This window comes from Mesocricetus auratus, unplaced genomic scaffold (genome assembly GCF_017639785.1).
Source record: "Mesocricetus auratus isolate SY011 unplaced genomic scaffold, BCM_Maur_2.0 Super-Scaffold_15014, whole genome shotgun sequence".
NCBI lineage: Eukaryota > Metazoa > Chordata > Mammalia > Rodentia > Cricetidae > Mesocricetus > Mesocricetus auratus.
Window position 1 is genome coordinate 29,597,303 of NW_024429186.1, and position 19,704 is coordinate 29,617,006.

At 50.5% G+C, this 19,704-nt stretch overlaps 1 protein-coding gene across 4 annotated transcripts in view; it reads right to left on the reverse strand.

Annotated features, from left to right (window-relative positions):
* Nucleotides 1–19,704, reverse strand: part of Adck1 (aarF domain containing kinase 1) — a 95,197-nt gene that overhangs the window by 2,117 nt on the left and 73,376 nt on the right. For all 4 annotated transcript variants that reach the window (XM_013123539.3, XM_005083993.4, XM_013123538.2 and 1 more), the window contains 5 exons: nt 19,097–19,255; nt 13,861–13,977; nt 4,263–4,412; nt 2,737–2,934; nt 314–507 (listed from right to left, as the gene is read on the reverse strand). In XM_013123539.3, the coding sequence (XP_012978993.1) occupies nt 314–507; nt 2,737–2,934; nt 4,263–4,412; nt 13,861–13,977; nt 19,097–19,255 (818 nt within the window). The remainder of the gene's footprint in view (nt 1–313; nt 508–2,736; nt 2,935–4,262; nt 4,413–13,860; nt 13,978–19,096; nt 19,256–19,704) is intronic.

The following is a 19,704-nucleotide window of genomic DNA, read 5'->3' on the forward strand; positions in this document are numbered from 1 at the left end:
CCAGGACAGCCTCCAAAGCTACACAGAGAAACCCTGTCTTGAAAAACTAAAAAAAAAAAGAAAATCATCTGGACAGTTGGACTGGGAGGATGAAATCCCAGATGCTATCATTTGGCAAAGTACAGGTGTTCTAGGCTACCCAAAGATGCCATCTCAAGGCCACTGCAGCTATTTTGCCCCTGTGATTATCTGAAGGGAGATCTAGAGGGTGAGAAACCAAGATCGGATCCTAAGGACTGAGTGGTGGGGAAGGCGGAGCCCATGGAACAGTTCCTGGAACTGGAGGCGGTGGCCAAGTCAGGAGCATACTCACTCAGCCAGTGCCCTGATACAACACCGAGACATGTTGAGGAAGGAGCTGGCACTGGACCGGGTGCCCAGGGTGGTCTCAATGCTGCGGAGTAGCTCGTTGGTCTTCAGGATGAGCAGCATCTGGCGAGGCACGTGGTTAAGGAGCTGGCTGATCTCAGGCAGGTAGTTGGCCGCATTACTGCGGATCTCTAAGTCCTAGACAGCAGCAAGAAGACATGAGAATGGCCGGCATGGCACGCGGGGATCACAGTGCCAGGAGCAGGGGGGTAGCCTGGGACCAAGAGAACACAAATAAGCTCCGGGTGGCAGCTTCTAGCACAGCTGCCGTGGTACCCTGTGGAGCATCATCCCAAAAGAAAAGCATCGGGGGCCCTGTGGCCTGACCATCCAGATGCGAGGTCCCAGCCTGGCTCCCTGGCAAGCCCTGGAAACAGCACTAGTGTATTCTGAGAAACGGTCAAGGATTCCTGAAGGCTTTATTCAATGCCAGTATCAAGGCTGACCTGGAAGAAGCCCTACTGGCTAACCAAGCCCAGCCCTATCTACTCCGTGGACAGAACTCTCAGGTCCCACCCCAGCTTTGAACTGCTTCCTCCCTACTGTTCCCTGTGCTCTACCACTGCCTGGGTCCTGATGGTGGTGCCTGCCCAACAACCAGTGCCCTCCTTTCTGAAAGTGACCCCAGCAGTTTATCTGACCCTTCGGGTCATACTCTTCAGGAACAAAGAGCTACTTGCTAGCCCGGGGCTACCAGTGTCAGGTTCATTCTCAGCCAGCGGGGCTTCTAAGCGTGGATTCTCACTCCACAGAAACCCTTAAGATGGCAGATCGGAGCATCCTGCTCAAAGTCCACCAAGAGCCTCCTCAGAGCCAAGTCTGTACCTCTTCCCACAGCACATAAAGCCCCATGTGGTGTTCTCTGTGGCCCACCAACCTCCAGACCACACCAAACGTGTTTGCCCTGGGCCTTAGTGTGCCGGGAGTGCATCCTTCAGGCGCTCCTGAGGCTGATGTCTCTCTCATCCTTCACACCTCAGATCAAAGGTCAACCACCATCCCAGGTCTCTGAGACAGGCTCCCAACCCCTTCCTCATGCACATCTCTTTCCTTGTTTCCGCCAGGGTACCAGTAGCCTGCAATTATCCCGCTTGCCTGTTTGTGCAGTGTTTACTGTCTGTCTCTCTCAACCAAAGTGTAAACTACACAAAAGGCCTGTCTGTCTGTTGACCACGGGAGCTTTGAAACACGCTCAGGGGCCAGCTAAAGCAAATGTTTATCGAATGGATGAACTCCAGGAACTGTGAGTAGGCACTTTACATGCAATGACAGTAAAACAGAAAGCAGAGCTCCTCCTAGCCCTAGATTGCCCCTCTTCTGGGGTGCTTTTTAAGGCTGTAGAGCCTGGGATAGCAAGTGTTCATCACTGCCACTAGGCCCACTGGAGAAACATGCCTGTCTGAAGGAAAATGAAGCCAGTAACTGGTGAGAGACAGACTTTTTGTTTCGTTTTGTTTTTTGAGACAGGGTTTCACTGTGTAGCTTTGGAGGCTGTCCTGGAACTCACTCTGTAGACCAGGCTGGCCTCGAACTCACAGAGATCCTCCTGTCTCTGCCTCCAGAGTGCTGGGATTGAAGGCGAGCGCCACCACCGCCGGGTCGAGAAATAGACTGTTTAAGACATTGTTTGAGACTCTAGACCCAGCCTTTTGCTAGAGGTGCCTGTAACAAAGCAGCTTGCAGGGAAGGACCCTGAAGCCCAAATGGCTGATGGGAGTATCCAAGGTCATGGGACCACGGAGAGGAGGCGCTGGAAGCAGTGACCAGGCTCTTCAAAAGCATGAGTAGGACCCCATCTCTACATGCAGAGAGAAGAGGCACTGAGTCTGCTGCTCACCACTAAGAAACAAGCAAATAAGTTCCTGTGAGCCTGGGCAGGAATATGGCGGACAGGAGCTCCCAAAAGCCTGTGTCCTGTCCAGACAGCCAACGTTCATGAGCAAAGGGTGAAGCAAAAGGGCTGCTCCACTTGAGCAGAGTGTTTGCGGATGGAGAGGAAGCCGGAGGGATGCAGGCAGCCACGGGAGCTATGCCCAGTGGGTGGGAGAAGCGAAGAGCTGCAGGAGTAAGAAGGATGCTGGAGGGAGCCTGGCGTCTCACTAAGCTACTGGGGTCTAGGATTTAAGTCCACAAGCCTTATGTCTCCTCCAGGCTAATGAGGTCCCAGAGGACGCCATAGGCTATCCTTCCCCTGCCCTCCTCACCCCAGTGCCATAGTTCCTACTCTCCGCCCTACTCCTCATCCTATGTGGTTCCAACACAGCCCTCCCTACAGAGACACACCGCCCACCAATCATGAGCCTTAGACACTGGGTTGGAAGGGGGTCCCTCGGCCCTGACCCTTGCGTCTGTGAAACGGTCACCTACCTCAGTGGCAGTGACTGGAGCTTGGCCAATGCCTCTTTTGACGGAGTCCCAGGACCGGGCTGTGAGCATACAGGCAAACAGTGGGTAGAGTTCCGCAGCCCCCAGGCGCTGGCTGTACTTCTTCACCCTCTCCATGTCAGTCCAGATCAGGGACTGCCACAGACGGCAGTAGTCCAGGCGGAACTCCTCTGTGAGCACCTAGAGCCCGGGCAGCACGGTCAGCAGTCTCTCTTGACCCAAGGCCTGAGCACTGCACAGGGCATGAGGAGGACCATCGTTTCCCCAACACCCAGAGGTTCCTAGGGGCCCAAGTTCAAAAACTAACGGGGTTTGAATATCATGAATCTGAAACCCCCAGGACCAGAAATGCTCTAGATTTGGTTTCTCTTTTTCAGATTTGCATATACGTCGTATCTTGGGGCTGGATCACACATCTAAGCATGAAATTCATTTGTTTCATACATGCTTTACATACATGGCCTAAAGGTTGTCTTACACGATGTGTTTAACAATTTTGAGCATGAAACAAAGTTAGGAGGCATAGAATTTTCCACTTGTGGTGTCACAGTGTTCAAAAACTTCCAGCACTGGAAATGCACATTTTTAGATTAGGGATACTCAACCTGTATCAGCTAGCCTTGGTCCTAACTGGCAGAGACTGCTAACTTGCCCTCCAAAATCTATACTGGCATCTCCATTTTAGGCACAGGCTACTTCCCTGGCCTCCCAGAGAAGACATGCATAGTTCTTCTCCCTCAAAGCTCTCCCATATATCCCCTAGCCCTCTCCTCTGTCATCACCTCCTGTGAGTCCTAGGGAACAGAGCCCTGAAGACTCCGTCCAACACACCCAGGACTAGCACGTGAGCAAGCCAATGAACTTCCATCAGGACTGGGCCATCTGTCACTGGGCTCCATGTGACTACAGCTGGCCTAATTTTGGCCTGCACCCTATTTTACCAAGCCTTTCAGCAGAAGCTGAGATTAGGGTTGTGTATCAAGGCCTGAGAAAGGAATGTGAGATCTCTTCAGGACCATGTGCCTCATGGAATCAAATCAAGCTAGGGTCCCAGGTTGATAGTAATATGCCCCGCTTTGACGGTGCTGGCTGTGGTTCATCCATACCATAGTAACTATTTGTTCTGAGCTCCAGAAGACGAAGTCGAGGGCCTCCAACCCTGCTTTCCTCACTAGGACTGATTATGCAGTCCCCTGTCTCCTGAAGTTCCCGCTCACACACAGCAGAGTCTGAGGTGACCTGCAGTCCCCTGGGAAGACATGGCCACACTGGCACGCTCCTCCTATCTGCTCCTCACAACAGTTACAAAGGAGGTCAGAGTGACTTCACTGTGTCACATGGGTGCTGAGTTTCAGGAAATTCTTGGGCTAGGGTTCTGCAAAAATGACAGTTCCTTGGGGAGAGGGGCCCTCCCCAGCTCCCTCAGCCACCTGCCGACCCCCATCTGCAGGGCTTCTGGAGGGCACCAGTGGGCTACAATCCCATGAAAGAGCGGAGTTTTTTCCTACCTGGTAAAGCCCGTGGTCCAGGAGGACAATCTCGGCCTTGCCCGTGTCGGGATGCTTCCGCACTAGCACATTGCCTGGGTGGGGGTCACAGTGCACGAAGCCATTGACAAAGATCATCTCACTGTACATCTTGCCCAGGTGGCAGGAGATCTGAAAGAGAAGCAGTCCGGTGGGGGGCTTTGCCCTGCCCACACTTGCTCCAGGAACTTCTAAGAGATGCCAGTGAGGCCAGAGCAGTCTGAGATAATGCAGTTCTCACATCTAAGACAGAGAGGCTCAGCTCAAACACGACCACGCATTAAAACCACCTGGAACTCACACGTGCCTGGACAGCGCTAGCCCCCAGTGTTTTCCCGAGTGCCCAGTGTGACTTCCTGCATGTAGCGGGGGGGGGTGATGGCTGCTTCTCCATTTCCTGACGGCTGTCAGTGCTCCCCTCCCCTCCCACCCTGTCCTGCCCACTTCCCTCATCCCTCTCCTCCCTGCTCTCTCATCAGCCCCTCTGCTCACTTTCCCGAAAGTGAGAGTGGGTGGTGGGAATAGTCCCACCCACTCCATCAAAGAACAGGGTTGGGTCAGGAACAGGTGACAGATACAATGTCCCTCCTCTGGAGCTGCCCTGCCACCTGGTCGGTCCTAGACAGACCCAGAGTCCAGGCCCTGCTCCCCTCTCCCCATCCCCCAGAGCCCAATGCTAATCTGATTTATGATGTCTGTACAGAAGAAACGACACTGGAGAGGCCATTTAAATCATCCTGTCATTTCTGCGCACCCTGCCAAGGCAGCCTTCTTATCTCTACTCCCTTTTTTATTAAAGCTAAAAGCCTCTTCCCAGCTAGGGAGCAGCTGCTGAATAGAACCAGACCAGAGCCCCCAGATGATCCATCGATGGGTGTCCAGGGGACAGAGACAGGCCCAGAAGGTAGACGCCCCAGGACACTGACTGTTCTTGGCATTCCTTCCAGCCTCGGTTGAACCTCACGGTCATTAACAAATTAACATAGTGGAGACAAGGGAGCTGGGGTTCATAGGGAGGGGGCCTCAAGATTAAGATTCTTCCTCAACTGTTAAGTCCTAGGAAACAAGTTCTATGGCCTAAGGTCTTGCCTCTCTCCCTGTTCTCCCCTTGCATGAGACACACTCTCTCTGGTCACACCTGCTTTCTCTCCTTCAGTGACGCCAGTGCCTTGCTCCCTCAGGCCTTTAGTGCAAACCATTCCTGCTGCCACAATGCACCTCTGTCATCTCCCCATCTCTAAGTCCAGGCCCCCTTCCTTCCTATCCGGGGCTGGAAGCATGCTCTCATCATACACTCCTAAAGGATCCTTGGCCTTTTCTTTTATGGCACTAGCAATTGCTCGTGTGATTATTTGACAAATGACCATCTGGTTCACTGTCATAAACTCCTAGGACAGTGGGGACTGGCTCTGTTTTGTTAAACAGCTTTATTGAAGTGCAATTGATGTGCTGCAGACTGGCTCTATTACACATGCACTTGCTTGTACCAGCACCTGACCAGCAAAGTAAGACTGCACGCAACGTGAGTGAGCTCTCCGTGGTCCTTAAGATGCTGTGTTTCCTACCCAGTGCTTATCCTAATCCTATCAGTCTCTCCCAAGACCCTACCATTTGTAATCAGCACCAAGTTAAAAGATCAAGAATGACCTAATGGTCAAGAATTAGGTCAAAAGTGGTGGCATAGACCTGTGATTTCAGCACCCTGGAACCCGAGATGGGAGGGTTGCAAGCCCAGGGCGAGCCTGAGTTACAGAGGACTTGAATAAAAGAATAACCCCACGTTAGAACAATAGCTGCCATCCTTTACTAATAATGCTCAAAGGGTAGGAAGGATTATGACCCCCACTTTGCAGACAAGGGACTGAGAGCACTGAGGACTCTGATAGCAGAGTCTTGTTTGCTCAAAGTAGGCGTGACCCCCAGCTGCCTAACAACGGCCCTCTCCATGGTTTGCACCTACATCTGTACCTTTCCCTAGAGACTGTGAACCAGCTGCTTACACTACTGGTTTCAGTAAGTCATAATTCTCATGGGTGGCTACAGAGGTGAAGGAGCATGCCACAGGGCTTGGGACCAAGTGACCTCATGTAGATGTCCCTGTGGTAGTTGTCACTGGTTCTTTGTAACAGGCCAGTACATTGGAAGATGCCAAAGGCACTACCCTGCCACACCGACACTGTGACTCCTGAAATTTGCCTCGAATGAAACATATCTTGGGACTTAGTCATTCTCGTTAGGAATTGGACTTTTCCCCAGGTGGAATCTCAGGGGTCCCAGGGCCAGTGTTTTCTATTTCCTAGGGAGATGGGCCTCAGCCAAAGCAAAGCCTGGATAAGCCAGCCAGTTCCCCATCTCTGTGCGACCAAGAACCCTTTTTGTTAGGCTCCTTGGAGCTCCTCGGAGCCACGCTTCAAAAGGCCATATCTGACAAACCGATTCCATTTATTAAGTAATCATTCATTTTTATTTGTCAAGGACGCATATAAAGTCCAATCAGGGCTCCTGATCGGCCCAAGATAAGCAGCGCAGCCAGACTGAGCTGACGGAATTCCAGTCAAAATGTGGAGAAGTGACATTTCATTTAGTCTGGGCAAACCTGTCACAGGGAGATGTATGATCTCCCTTAAGCTTTCTGAAATATTGCTAATCGCTCTGGGCCCCTTATTTCTACAATGAAAGATGGCCCCCCAGGGGCATGCGGATTCAGGGTGGGAGTGCTCATATCCCTGAGGGTGGATCTTCCATGGGGCAGGTGGGAGTACTGCTCTCTCTCTCTCTCTCTCTCTCTCTCTCTCTCTCTCTCTCTCTCTCTCTCTCTCTCTGTCTCTCTCTCTCTGTCTCTCTCTCTCTCTGTCTGTCTCTCCCCATGTCTCTGCCTGTCTCTTTGTCTCCCTGTCTCTATCTTTCTCTGTTGTACACACACACACACACACACACACACACACACACACACACACACACACCATTTCAACACCCCCAGCTGCCACTTGGAGACCTTCCTGCTTGGGAGCTGCTCTCAGTGCTCGGCTAACCAGATGTCACTAGGACTGACAGGTATAGAAGGCAAAGCACAAGGGACAAGAGTTGGCTGATGCCAATAGTTCAGCACAGAAGCCATCTTGGTGCTGCCATTCTGGGAAAGGGTGGCCTGAGAGAGAAGTCACCCCAGTCCTCAGTCTCTATTAGCAGTTATGTGGGACTAACGCCATCTGTTCGACCTCCTCACAGGACAACTTCACAATTCAAAGTCACATACCATTACCCAGGAGAAAGCCATTACTCCGTGTTGGACACACAAATGTCATTGCTGAGGTTTTTTAGACACGAATAAAAATGCGTACCTGTTCCTAAGTGTAACTATCAGGTTAGAAGCACAGTTCACAAACACATGGAGAAAGAAGTGTCCGAGGCTTTCAACTCAACAGTTAGGAAGCAGGTGCGATGGCAGACATACTTCAAAGACAACTGTGAGGAGGAGCACGTACACAGGAAGAAAGAATTCCTGAATGAAATGAGAACTATTCATTGTCCTCTGGGATCTTAAGAAAAAAAAAAGTCAACCTTCAGGGTTATCTTTTCTACTGGGCAGAAACTATTTGCATCTCAACTGAGAAAGAGCTGCAAGCTGATGCATGACTTCAGGCTGAGCTCAAAATTGTAGATAACAAAGAAAAGTACGTTTCCCTAGATATTAAAAACCCCTCGGGGAAGGGGGGTTGAAACTGACACAGTGCTGGCTGAATGACTTTGAAAGGGCGTGGCACTCTTGTAGCTCTGTTTTCTTAGTTTTGGGTGAATTTTCTTTGCAGCTTGCAGAACTAGGCTGACACCTCTCTGGGAATCAGTCTTTCCACAGGGCAGCCAGCCCTTCCTACCAACACAGGTATTCAGGGTCCTGGAGAAGCCCCAGGCCTCCGCTGGGCTGGTGGCATCCCAGGAGCAAGGTCAATCAATATCCCTGAGCCCCTCTCTTTTTTCTTCCATGTTATTTTAGATACATCATCTACCGAGGGACAGACCATCACGTCCCAGTGCTGCCTTTGCCCCATCTGCAGCTGTATGGTCCCCACACGATTTTTAGAGCAGTCCAGGCCCTGCTCCAGATGCTTAGCCATTCTCTGCAGGAAATGGCTGCAGGGGTGGGGAGGTGGGGATTAAAAGACAGGAAGAAGCCTGATCACTTGCTCAGCTGTCAGTGATGTTGATCTGTCATGTGACCTGGCTCTGGAGAACAGGTGCCCAATGGTCAGTCCACCTGCCTTGCCACTCCAGGGAGAGCTTCCCTGAGGCCGACTTCTGAGGTACTATCTGTCTGAAGAAAATGAAGTCAGGAGGAGATCCTGGCTGAGTGACTCCCCCAGTCCTGGCACAGAACACAGGACACAGGACAGTGCTCTCTACTAAAAAGTCATTGAGAAATCTGAATTGTACTGTGTGAAGGGAACATGCCACTCAAACGTGATTTCACTAATTGCAAAAACCTTCATTCTCTAGCAGTAGGGAAGAGGGGGAAAAAACAGAACTCCATAAAAAGGCTGAGTAAAGAATTAATTGAGTAAATAATATTTAAATCAAGGAGTTATTTTGGGACTTTTCTCAAGGCCTGAATTGGCTGAAAGTAGCTTAATTGGTCTATAATTGTGTGAATTAATTCATTCCTACCCCCAAGGAAAAGTCTATGTACGTTCCTGGGTGGGGCTGTCTCCAAAGCAAGGCCAATGTCTTCGAGAGAAACGGGAGGCTGCTGTTGTGACATCTGTCCTCAGAGTCTGCCAGATTCTCCAGATAGACCAGCCTGCTGCCTGGGGCATATCACCATCACCCTCCTCCTGTCACCAGGAACAGACATTGAGATATAGAAAGTGCAGACCGCCCCAGCTGCCCAGTGCTGCCCAGTGCCGAAGTCAATGAACTCATGACACACAGAGATCTTGGATGAGCAAGCTGTGAGATGATGTCCCTGAACGCCCAGATGCTGTGAACTCCTCAGCCTCACACAGTGGTAGTGAGGCCAGGAACAGAAGTGCCAGTGGGTCACAGGAAACTGAGGCGTGGATCTGACGGTGGCACTCCGAAAGTCTCCCGTTAAGACTTCAGTCTTGAACGCCGCCACGGGCTGATGCTTTCAGTGCCTGGTTCCCCCGCTTGTGGCACTATTTGGAAGGTGACTGAGTTTTGAGAATGTGGGTCCTGGCTGGTGAAAGTAGGTCCTTTCAGGTGATATCTGGCCCTGGTTCTGCCTGAGACCTCTGCTCTTTTGATCTCTGGCCATATGAAGACCCACTGTGTCGTGGCCCCTCCCTCCACAGACAGAGCCATGATGGATGTAACCTTTCGAAACCATGAGCCAAAATAAACGCTTCCTCAAGTTACTTCTCTAACAACAGCAAGTATTTTCTCACAAAAAGAAAACCAATACCGCTTCTTTAATCAGGCCTTACCAGGCTTAACATGAGAACCAGACATAAGCACCAGAGATGCCCTGCCAGTCATCCCAAGTCCAGAAAGTGGCAAAAGTGAGTCCCAGGGATCATTGCCATTAAGAACACGTGTGAGGGGAAGGAACTGCTGTTGTCATCTGGAATCTCATTTCTAGGGTGACAACTCACCCCACACACAGATTGCCTTGGTCAATGTGAAAGGCCAGGAAAAGGATTCTCCCCTCCCTTGAACAGACATTGTCATGCCAGGAAAATCAGAGAGCTGGGGTTCCAGTGTCCTTGTGTACTGAGCGTATACACCAGGTTCAGCACTGTGCTTCAGTTGTCGAAAGCCCTTCAGGTCACCCACCATCTACTGCACACAGGGAAGTCAGCGTTCCTAATAGCAACCCCACAACAGAACCGCTGACAAATGACAGTTAGAGCCAGCAGTGACTCCAGAAAATTCCTTTGGCCCAACCAGTACCTCTGCTGTGAGAAAACAAATCCTCAGGAACTACCTAGGATCCCCACCCCTAACAGCATGAGCACCCAAGAGTGATGGGGATTAGAGAGAAGAAACTGTTTTCCTCCTAATGATTCCAGGAACTGGGTCTCCAGCATCTTCAGGTGCCAGCCTGCCAGAAGGGCCAGGTGGTTGGAATGATTCTGTCCACACAGGGTGGCAACAGGAACAACGGTAATCAAGGGAAAGGCAGAACTTCAGCCTGGCTTCTCTGAATCCACGGCACTGCATGCCAGTAGATCCAAAGCCACAGGCTACAGAAAGGGGACAAGAGGGAAGGAGGGCTCTCAAAGACGCTACAGAAGAAGAGAGACCTCAGTCAGTAATAAGACCCTTGTGGATTATGAATTATAGAAGATGTTTTCATGGTCCTGTTGCTCATAAATCTCACATGATGTAGAACCTACATCCAGTAGCTGACGGAAGTAGACACAGTGACCTACAGTCAATCACTGAGCTGAGCTCCTGGAGTTCAGCTGAAGAGAGGGAGGGGGGGATCATATGAAGAGGGCAGGGGGGTCAAGGTCATGATGGGGAAAACCCACAGAGACTGTTGACTCGAGCTAGTGGGAGCTCGTGGACTCTTCACTGACAGCTGGGGAACCCGCATGGGACCGAACTAGGCTCTCTGAATGTGGGTAACAGTTAAGTGACTTCATCTGTTAGGGAGACCCCTGGCAATGGGACCAAGACCTATCCTGGGTAAATAAACTGGGTTTTTTTTTTTTTTTGAGCGCATTCCCTACAGTGGGATACCTTGCTCAGCCTTGATACAGGGGGGAGGGGCTTGGACCTAGCTCAACTTGGTATGCCAGACTTTGTAGACTCCCCAAGGAAGGCCTTATTCCCTCTGAGGAGTGGATGGGGCATGGGAAGGGGGGGAGGGAGGCGGAACTGGGGTTGGTATGTAAAATGAAAAAAAAATCTTTTAATTAAAAAAGAGAGAGAACTGTTGGTTACCACACATACACCCCCCAAAAAATCTCACATGATGGCACCTACCCCATAGCAAAAAGGACTTGGACTCCTATCTCAAGTCCTTCACTCTAGGGTGCCAGAGCAATGAATGGCAGAGCCAGACAATCCCAGGTACCCATCCTGACCAGAACCGGGTCTCTTGGAAGCCCCATGCTTGACTCTGTCACATTCCTATGCTAGCACGCACACATGGGCATGCCTGTACATAGTAGGTACTCAAAATCGTACTGGAAAGTGACTCTGACTTCAAAGGGACAGAAAAGGAGACACCCCCATCTCAAGAAAAGCAGAAGGGGTAACCATAGAAGCCAGCATGAGACAGCAGAGACTTGGCCTGGGGACAGCTGGTGACAGGACAAAGTCTAGGGGCCCTGAGCCAGCTACAGGTGCTCTGTGCCTATGATCTCAGCTCCAAGGAGGCTCAGTACATGGCGTCTCTACAAACAGGTTCTGAGGGTCCTAAAAGAGAAGATTAGTAGAAGGTTTTAATGATTTCAGCTAAGTCCTAAATCCATTCCCAGTCTAACAGAAGTTTGCTCCCTGGAGAATGAGGAGACAGTCTCCATAGTCCTCCTCCTCGACCTCCACCTGGGGATCCTAAGGACCAGGGTTCAATCCAAGACCATGCAACTATAGCCCTCTTTTCCAACTGGCTCTCTCCCCAAGGAAGTACCTGGCTGGCATCTCTCCAGAGCCCCTGGATCCAATCAGTCTTCGTAGGCAGGTGATGTCTGCCCACCAGGTCTCCTGCATCTGTCCCTGCTGCCCTGTAGGACCTTCCTCTTGGCTAATTTCATGCCAATTAAGCCAGGCCTCAACCCAGGCAGGGTCTTCAACCCACACTCACTGAAATCCAATTAACCTTCGATAAAGGTCTTACAATCGATAATCCTTCTATGGCTACAAGAAGCCACACCTGCCTGCGAAGATGCCTGTACAACCTTGGCTTTTAATGAGATCAGTGACAATTGCTGCCACCAGCTCTTAAAGTTCCTGGCAAATACCTGGATGCTTATGGTGCCAGGCTCAGGGACAGAAACAGGAGCCCTCATAGGCTGCTGGCTCCTAGAAGGTGAACACACCTAGGTAGGGCCACGTGTGTTGCAGGTACAAATGGCAGGAGAACACTTATAGCTCAAGGACTTTATACTGGGGTGAGGGCTTCCATGGATCCATCTGGAGACTCTGCAAGCCTCCCCTCCCCAGATCCTCATGTGTACCCTGGGGCGGTTCCCAGGAATCTGAATAGCTACACAAACAAGCTCCCCTAAAGGTTCTGAAATAGACGGCTCCGGAATCATCCTGAGTCAGTGCTCACTAAGCCACTGAGTTACTTGTCTATATTAAATATTCATATAGAAAGGATCCTTGGTTAGAAGTCAACTGGTCCATCACCTCCACTAAGAAAACTGAGAGGTAAGTCTGGCTTGTTTCACTCTTGAAAATTCAGGATGTCTATTAAGGTCTATCTGCCCGGATACTGGCTTTTCCCACACATATAGGAAAAATGGTGTCAGGAGCAAAAGGGCCCCGGGCTGAGAGGGCCCAGAGTCTACTGCTCTCCAGCTGGTTCAGTCACAAACAAGCCACAATATCAGAGCACATGTTTCTGTGTTTAAACTCGTCTTGGAAAATCAGAGCCACCTCTGACAAGATGCCATTACAGTCTTAGCTTGCAGGATCTGAAGAAATGAATGGGTGAGGGGGAGCCCCTCTCTGGTAGAAAGAGAGGCCAGTGAAGACACAAGTACAAAGATGCTGGATCTCCTGATTAGCTCTACTCCCTTTTAGAGAGATTGTGGAGGTGGCCTCCCAGCAGGGCCCCAGTACCCCACTTTAGCCAGACTCTGTGATCCACCTAGGCACCACCCTAGGAGCTGAAGGCAAGGGGAGCATGGAAGTTCCCAGAGTGCTGCCAATTTCCTGGAATGGTTACTGATGCAGTCATCATCCAAGTGGCTGCAAGTTCTACTGTAGACCCACATGGGAGAGAGATGGAGAGGTGAAGGAGAAAGGACCTGGCTTCTAATCCTGGTTATAATCCCCACTGCGGATGGAGCAGATGACGTCTGACTCTAGCCTGGGCACCCTGAGTAGCCAGACCCTGCGCTTGCATGGGACTGCACTAACAGTGGGTGTGGAGGTGAAAAAGCGCAGCTTCCTCTTTTCTAAGGACCCTGGGGTGACCAAGAAGCCAAACCCTGAATACAGAACCTGAGCCACCAGCCAGTTTCCCTGATCCCAGGGGAACGGGGGTAAAGTCACCACTTCATCGTCTCCCTTGGTCTGGGAATCTGATCCAGATGACTGTTGCAGTCCTTTGTTCCCCACCTTGAGTCCTGGGTGGTGACCCAGGAGGGCAGGGTGGCAGCTGATAAACAGGCACCAAAGAGACAGAGAGGCTGTCTGTCCCTGACTGGGCACCGCTGCCCAGCTGTATGGTCTTCCCTGCTTGAGAAAAGAAGCCAGCAGCAGCCTTGTGCCCTGAGAGGCTTGCCATGATAGCCCAGGACTGGATGGGGAAGCCTAGCAGGACCCTCCCTGAAGGACACATAAGTCTGTTAAAGGCCGTGGACCAGGCTCTTAGGGCCTCAGAGCCCCAGGCCTAGCCAAGCAGTCCCGACCACACTCCGCCCCAGCACTAACCCCGCCTCACCTCGTTCACATTGATATGGTTCTTCTCCATGTAGGCCCTGTCGTTGACCTGCCCCCCCTCCACGAACTCCATCAGGAGCACCCTCTTGGTGGACAGCTCCCAGTAGATCTGGGGGACCTGGAGAAGGAAAAGGTGGGTCACGTCAGAGGCTGTGGTCAGGGCTGGCTTCTAGTCAAGTGCCGGGAGCCGGACACTTGGTGCATACTGTTTTGGAATGGAGCCACTGCCAGAGAGGAAAGCCGGGGTGACAATTAGGCAGACGGCCTCAGCCAGGTGGCCGTTACAGCAGAACTCCCTCACAGGCCCTTTTCATGAAGCTGGGAGCAGCATCCTGATCCCCCACCACTGCTCCCCTAAACTCCTACCTTCCACACCACTCCCCTCCCACCCTTACCCCCACTCCGTCTTGCTGCAAGCCAGACACTATAACAGATATGCGTACTTGAGCGCCAAGTGTTTCCTGCCAACCTGGAAGCTGCTGCTGTTAAGACTCAATTGGAAACGCCCACCACAGGCTCATCATGCTTTGAAGGCCTGGTCCCCAGCAGGGGGTGTTACTTTGAGAGGTTTGGGAACGTTTAGGAGGTGGGTCCTGGCTGGTGGAAGAAGGCCCTAGTAGAATCAGGCCTTTGGTACAGGAGCTCAGGCCCTGTATCTGGAAGTTCTGTTTTCTGGTCCCCTATGATGGAAAGAACATCTAATACACCCTTCTAAGTCACAAGCTCCACAATGACTTCACCACCATGATGAAGTGAAACCCTCTGAAGATGAAAGCCAGAACAAAGCTTTCCTTCCTGAGGTTGTTTCCATCAGGTACCATGGTCAGTGTTACACACATAGCTAACACCAGTGTTACACAGGGCTGTTTTGTTCTGCGACTCCCTCTACCAGACTCTTGCAGGGACCTAACTCTGCTACAGTGTTAGCACCTGGGAGACAGATACATTGAAGCAATGGACTGAGTTGAACCAAACCATACATTCTGTTTTCTGCTAGTTTCCTACCAGCCTCCTATGGCAGACAACACTGGATCTTAACCCAATGCCTATTACCCATCTTCCTCTTCCCCACACATGGGAAACTTAAACCCTTTCCCTGCCTGCACTATAGTAGGTGGTCATGTGATGTAGTCTGTGCCTATCAAATATAAGCAGCGGTTGGTTAGAGGATTCGGGAAAGGATTACTTTCTCTTCATAAAAGGATACTGTGGCACTATTATTCTCTTTCACTCCCACCCTGAGAACAAATGTGACTCTTGAAACAGTTGCCACTATCTTGTAACCATAAGGGGTTAAACAACAACAACTCAGAGAATAATCACAGGTACCAGCCCTGATGTTGTCAGACTGCTAAATTCCATCAGCAGACAACTGCTTCCCACTTCATAAAGACAATAAACACTTTGTAACTTATTTTTAATGATATGTACGGGGAGGGGGTATGTGCCCATGAATACAGGTGTCCAAGGCATCGCATCCCCCTGAGCTGGTGTTGCAGGCAGTTGTGAGCTGCTTAATGAGGGTGCTGGGAGACCAACTCGGGTTCTCTGGAAGAACAGTGCATGCTCTTAACTGCCAAGCCATCTCTCCAGCCCGAAGGATAACCATCAAAAAAATTTTTGTTGGATTGGCTTTCAGTTATTTGCAAACAAATTATAAGCTAATAGTCACATTCCTACCCTCTGCAACTCTGAAAACTCCTAAAAGCAAAAGAGAACAGGTTTCCTCAGGAACAGCAAGGGGTCAGAGGACAACACAGGCTACATGATGCCACGTTAAGCAAGTGATACAGTCAGTACCTCCAAAGCCCTGATGCTTTCAACATGTTCTCCAAAATATTGGCAAACTATTTCCTTTCGAGGGTGATGACTTCAAGTGTTCTGGAGACTGAGTCCTTGCTCATCCGTCCCCAAGACTCATCTAGACAGCCCTCACGTCCAGCTACGTACTTCTCATAGTTCTTCTGAGACAGCCGTACTGTCAATCATTCTCTTTCCTCCTCGTGCCCCATCCCACCCCAGTTTCCTTCCCTGGTGAGGGGTCCTGCAAGGGGTGGAGCTACTCAGACAAGTGAAGTCCTTGTGCTGGGACCCCCATGAGCCTAAGCTAGGTTTTCACCATTTGGAAAACTAGGCTGATCAAGAAATCTGTGTCTCTTTGGTTGTTTTGACATCGTTGTCAACTCAAAACAAGTACATGTCTGTTGGTAGAGTTGTCCCTGGTCTCCAGAGGAAAGGCACGTTACTTGGGGGTTAAGTTCTTCCATTGATTTGGAAACCTGAGCTTGGCAGTGGGCCCTGGAGCTCAGTAAACATTAGGCCAAAGCCCCAGCAGGATCTGCTGGGCCATTTGGAGGACAGCCAGGAGAGCACCAAGGGCGGAGTGACAGCCCAAGACTGCAGGCTCTCTGGGCTGCAGGGGCAGGGCTAAACTGGGGCCGCTCCCTCCCATTCCTTCATCCCTGTAACGTGACCACTCCAGTCTGATAATCACCGGCCCTTTTCCTCAGCTACTCGGAGCTATAAAATGGAATGGATTAACACATGAAAATGGCCAAAAAAAAAAAAATCACAAAGCAGCCAACTGCATGACTTAGCCCTCAAGTCCCCAAATGGCTACATCTCATCACTGCCCATCCACTTCCTCCTTTTAGGAAGAAAAGAGAGACAAACATAGGTGGGCAGCAATAAAGACATCAAGCTCTAAGAGGCAGCTCACCACTGGCCTATGGGAGAGCCTGACCTATGGTCTATGTCATACAATACAGCCCCATAGAAGCCCACCTGAGGGCTCTACCTGTTCCCACATCAAGATCATCCCAACCCCAAGAAGCAGTTTATGAAAAGTTCCAAGACCTTGAGTGAGCTTGGCCTCGTGGTGGGGTCTGGCCTTCAACTTCTGCTTTGCCCACATGCTGTGGCTTGTCTAGACCCTCAGCTATCCCCCAGGGTATATTCCTTCTGCAGTCAGTCTGGCCAGGCAGAACACAGCTCAGCCTCCTACTTGCTGTATTGACTACGGACACATGCATAGTCTCTCTGCATCTGAGTGCACCCCCAGTAAGATGGTGTTGATGGTCACGGAGGAAGCTGCTTCACCTTACTAACCGTTGGCATGGAGACACCGGATGCTGACCTGCTGGTCAAACACTGGCTGTCCTGTGATGGCTACACAGTGACTCATGAGGGTCTCCAGGTCCATCTCAGGGCTGAGTCAATGCTATACACTCATGCAAACTTGCGTGTATCTGTGATTCAGAAATTTTTCCAAGAAGTACTACAGAGGCAGTTTGATGTGCAGGCTTTAAGCCATGGCTCTCTCCGCCCTAACCCTGCTTCTGCCCCTTGCTGGTTCACTGCATAATCCTAGGCTGATGATTTGATCACAGGGGATTTCTGCTTCCCCACTGATGACATGGGGTTTAAAACGACACTGTGGGGCTGTTAAGGATTAAAGAGGAAATACATACGCAACACTTCTAGGAGTATCTAACACATTAAAAGGTCAGCTGTTATCATACGTGTTACTCATCTGAGAGTCTAATAAGCTATGACATTTCTCCAAAAGTACACATATCCCTCAGGCTCCTGACCTCATGCAGAGACACTCTGGCATGACCCTGCAGGATGCAACCCACTCTTGGTCCCACTCTATCCGTAGGCATGCTCTTATGTCTCCCAGCTCCAAACCTATGCTTAGACAGCTTCTCCCTTCCTGTCTGTCCCCAACTATGCCTCAGGTCAATCGCAAGCCTCACTGCCTGGCACAGCCCTGTCCCATGCATGCTCAGATCCATACTGTTCAGTCTGGCTGCCCTTCACCTTTTTCCGGCCTCCTATCATTTATTCAGTGATGGGCTGAAGCCCAGAGATTCACTGTGCAGGGTCGAGGTTATTAGACCTCCCCAGCCCTTAAGCACCAGAAGAGGCCTCGCACATGAGAGGCAAACTCTTTGCTGAGGCTTAATTACGCACAGATGTTGCGATGGGGTGCCAGCGTGCAAGAGCAATCTATCTACAGTTTTAAAAGCTGAGCTGGGTTTGCAGCGCAAAATTTGCTTCCTGCTTATGATGTGCTTAGGCAAAATTAATTACTCGGGAGCCTTCTTCCGTTCCTCCATTGTCTTAGGAATGGTATGTGAGTTCTGGCAGCCGTGGGTCAGATCAGTATGTAAATTATTTACCAATTTGGCATCCTTGTTTCAAAAATCTGTGTTGTTGTTATTGTTATTACATGTCTTGGTCTGGCAGTTGCTAGCTGGCTCCAGCCAGGAGATGATTCTGCTGTTTCCATGGAAACCCTGGAGGAGATTGTTGGGTGTCTAGCTCAGCACTCTGGCACTGAGGGGCACCTCTGCCAGGTAAAAGGTGGTAGGAACTCTGAGGTGAGCAGCTGACACAGTCAGAGAGGCTGGGCTAGAACTACAACTCTACCTAAGATGCAGCTGTATACGGGCATGGGCTGGAAGAGGCCACCACCAGGATGCGTCAGCACAGTCAGCGCAATAGTACCTGATACACTAACACACTCACAGTCAGCACTTTTTGGAAGCCCTCTGAGCTCTTTGTCCTAGGAAGATTAAGCACTTCCTCATGGGAAACCACCAAAAGGAAGGTAAGTGTCCATTGTGTGCAAAACACTTTGTAAGACAGACAGCACATGGGTCTGCTTGCTCCCATTAAGTGGGAAGTTTCTAGAGCAGGGGCCAACCTACAGTGCCTACCACAGCAAGAGATCAAGACAACAGGAAAAGGAGTAAGAAAAATGTGACATGCAAGTGGGCGCATGTTTGAGGCCCTGTGTCTGCATCGTTGAGGTTTTGGGGTATTGTACCCCAGGCCTGTTTCTCTCAAGAGCCCTGGGTTCTCTGTTGTATAGTTCTGCACATTGCAGTGATGGCTAGGAACACTTGTAACAGAACTGTGTATCACATGAGCAAATGCAATAAGTATCTTTGGAACAGGATCCAAATGCTGTTATGTTGGCTATCACTGTCACTGTCACCATTATCACTCCATGCTCTACGGAGACAGAGGCCACAGCACACAGTCCCACAGGGGTACTCTGTATCAATTATGCAGTGAACAGGTCAGTTTACTTGAGTGGCAGGTCAACAGCCATACCATGGGGTCATTCTTTTGGAAATTGCCTTCAAGGGCTTTATCATGGGTCTTCAATTACTAATCGCTTACCTTAAGTAAGAAACTTTGGCAAAGAGAAGTCCCTGCCATCCTACCTTTAAGAAGTCAAAGTCCTTAAGCATGTGGGCCACTTTCTCTGCATTCTTCCCTTCATTCAGGAAGTCCAACTCAAGAGGCAGATTCTTCTTGGCTTCATCCACCAACCACATGAATTCAAAATTGGGGAAGAGTTGCTTCACAGCCAGGACAAGCACCTGAAATCCACCAAGGAACCTGTCAGTCAGCCCATGATGGCAAGAAAGGAAGGTACACTTCCTACCCACTGCCTGGGTCTCCCCTAGAGGACACGTAGGAGGGGAAACTGTTCTCCTGGACTCTGTCACTGTAACTGTACCAAGTCCAAGTTGATGAGAGGCTAACAGCAGCCAGAAGTAACCTTGACGACTGTTGGCTAGGTGCTTCCTGGCTGGGTACCCAGCACTGCACTGAACACTAATGTTTCTCTGAATCCACACAATTATGGGAGACATGTAGGTACATGTCATGTCACTAATCAAGGCTCTGAGAGTTCCGATGATTTTTCCAAATCTGCCCAGCAAGGAAGCCTGAGATCAGTTCCAGGTGGGTCTACCAGGCTCCCAAGGCCTTGATCAAGACAAGTTTCCATAAATCGTGCTATGGCTACTCCCATATTTGCTCTTAT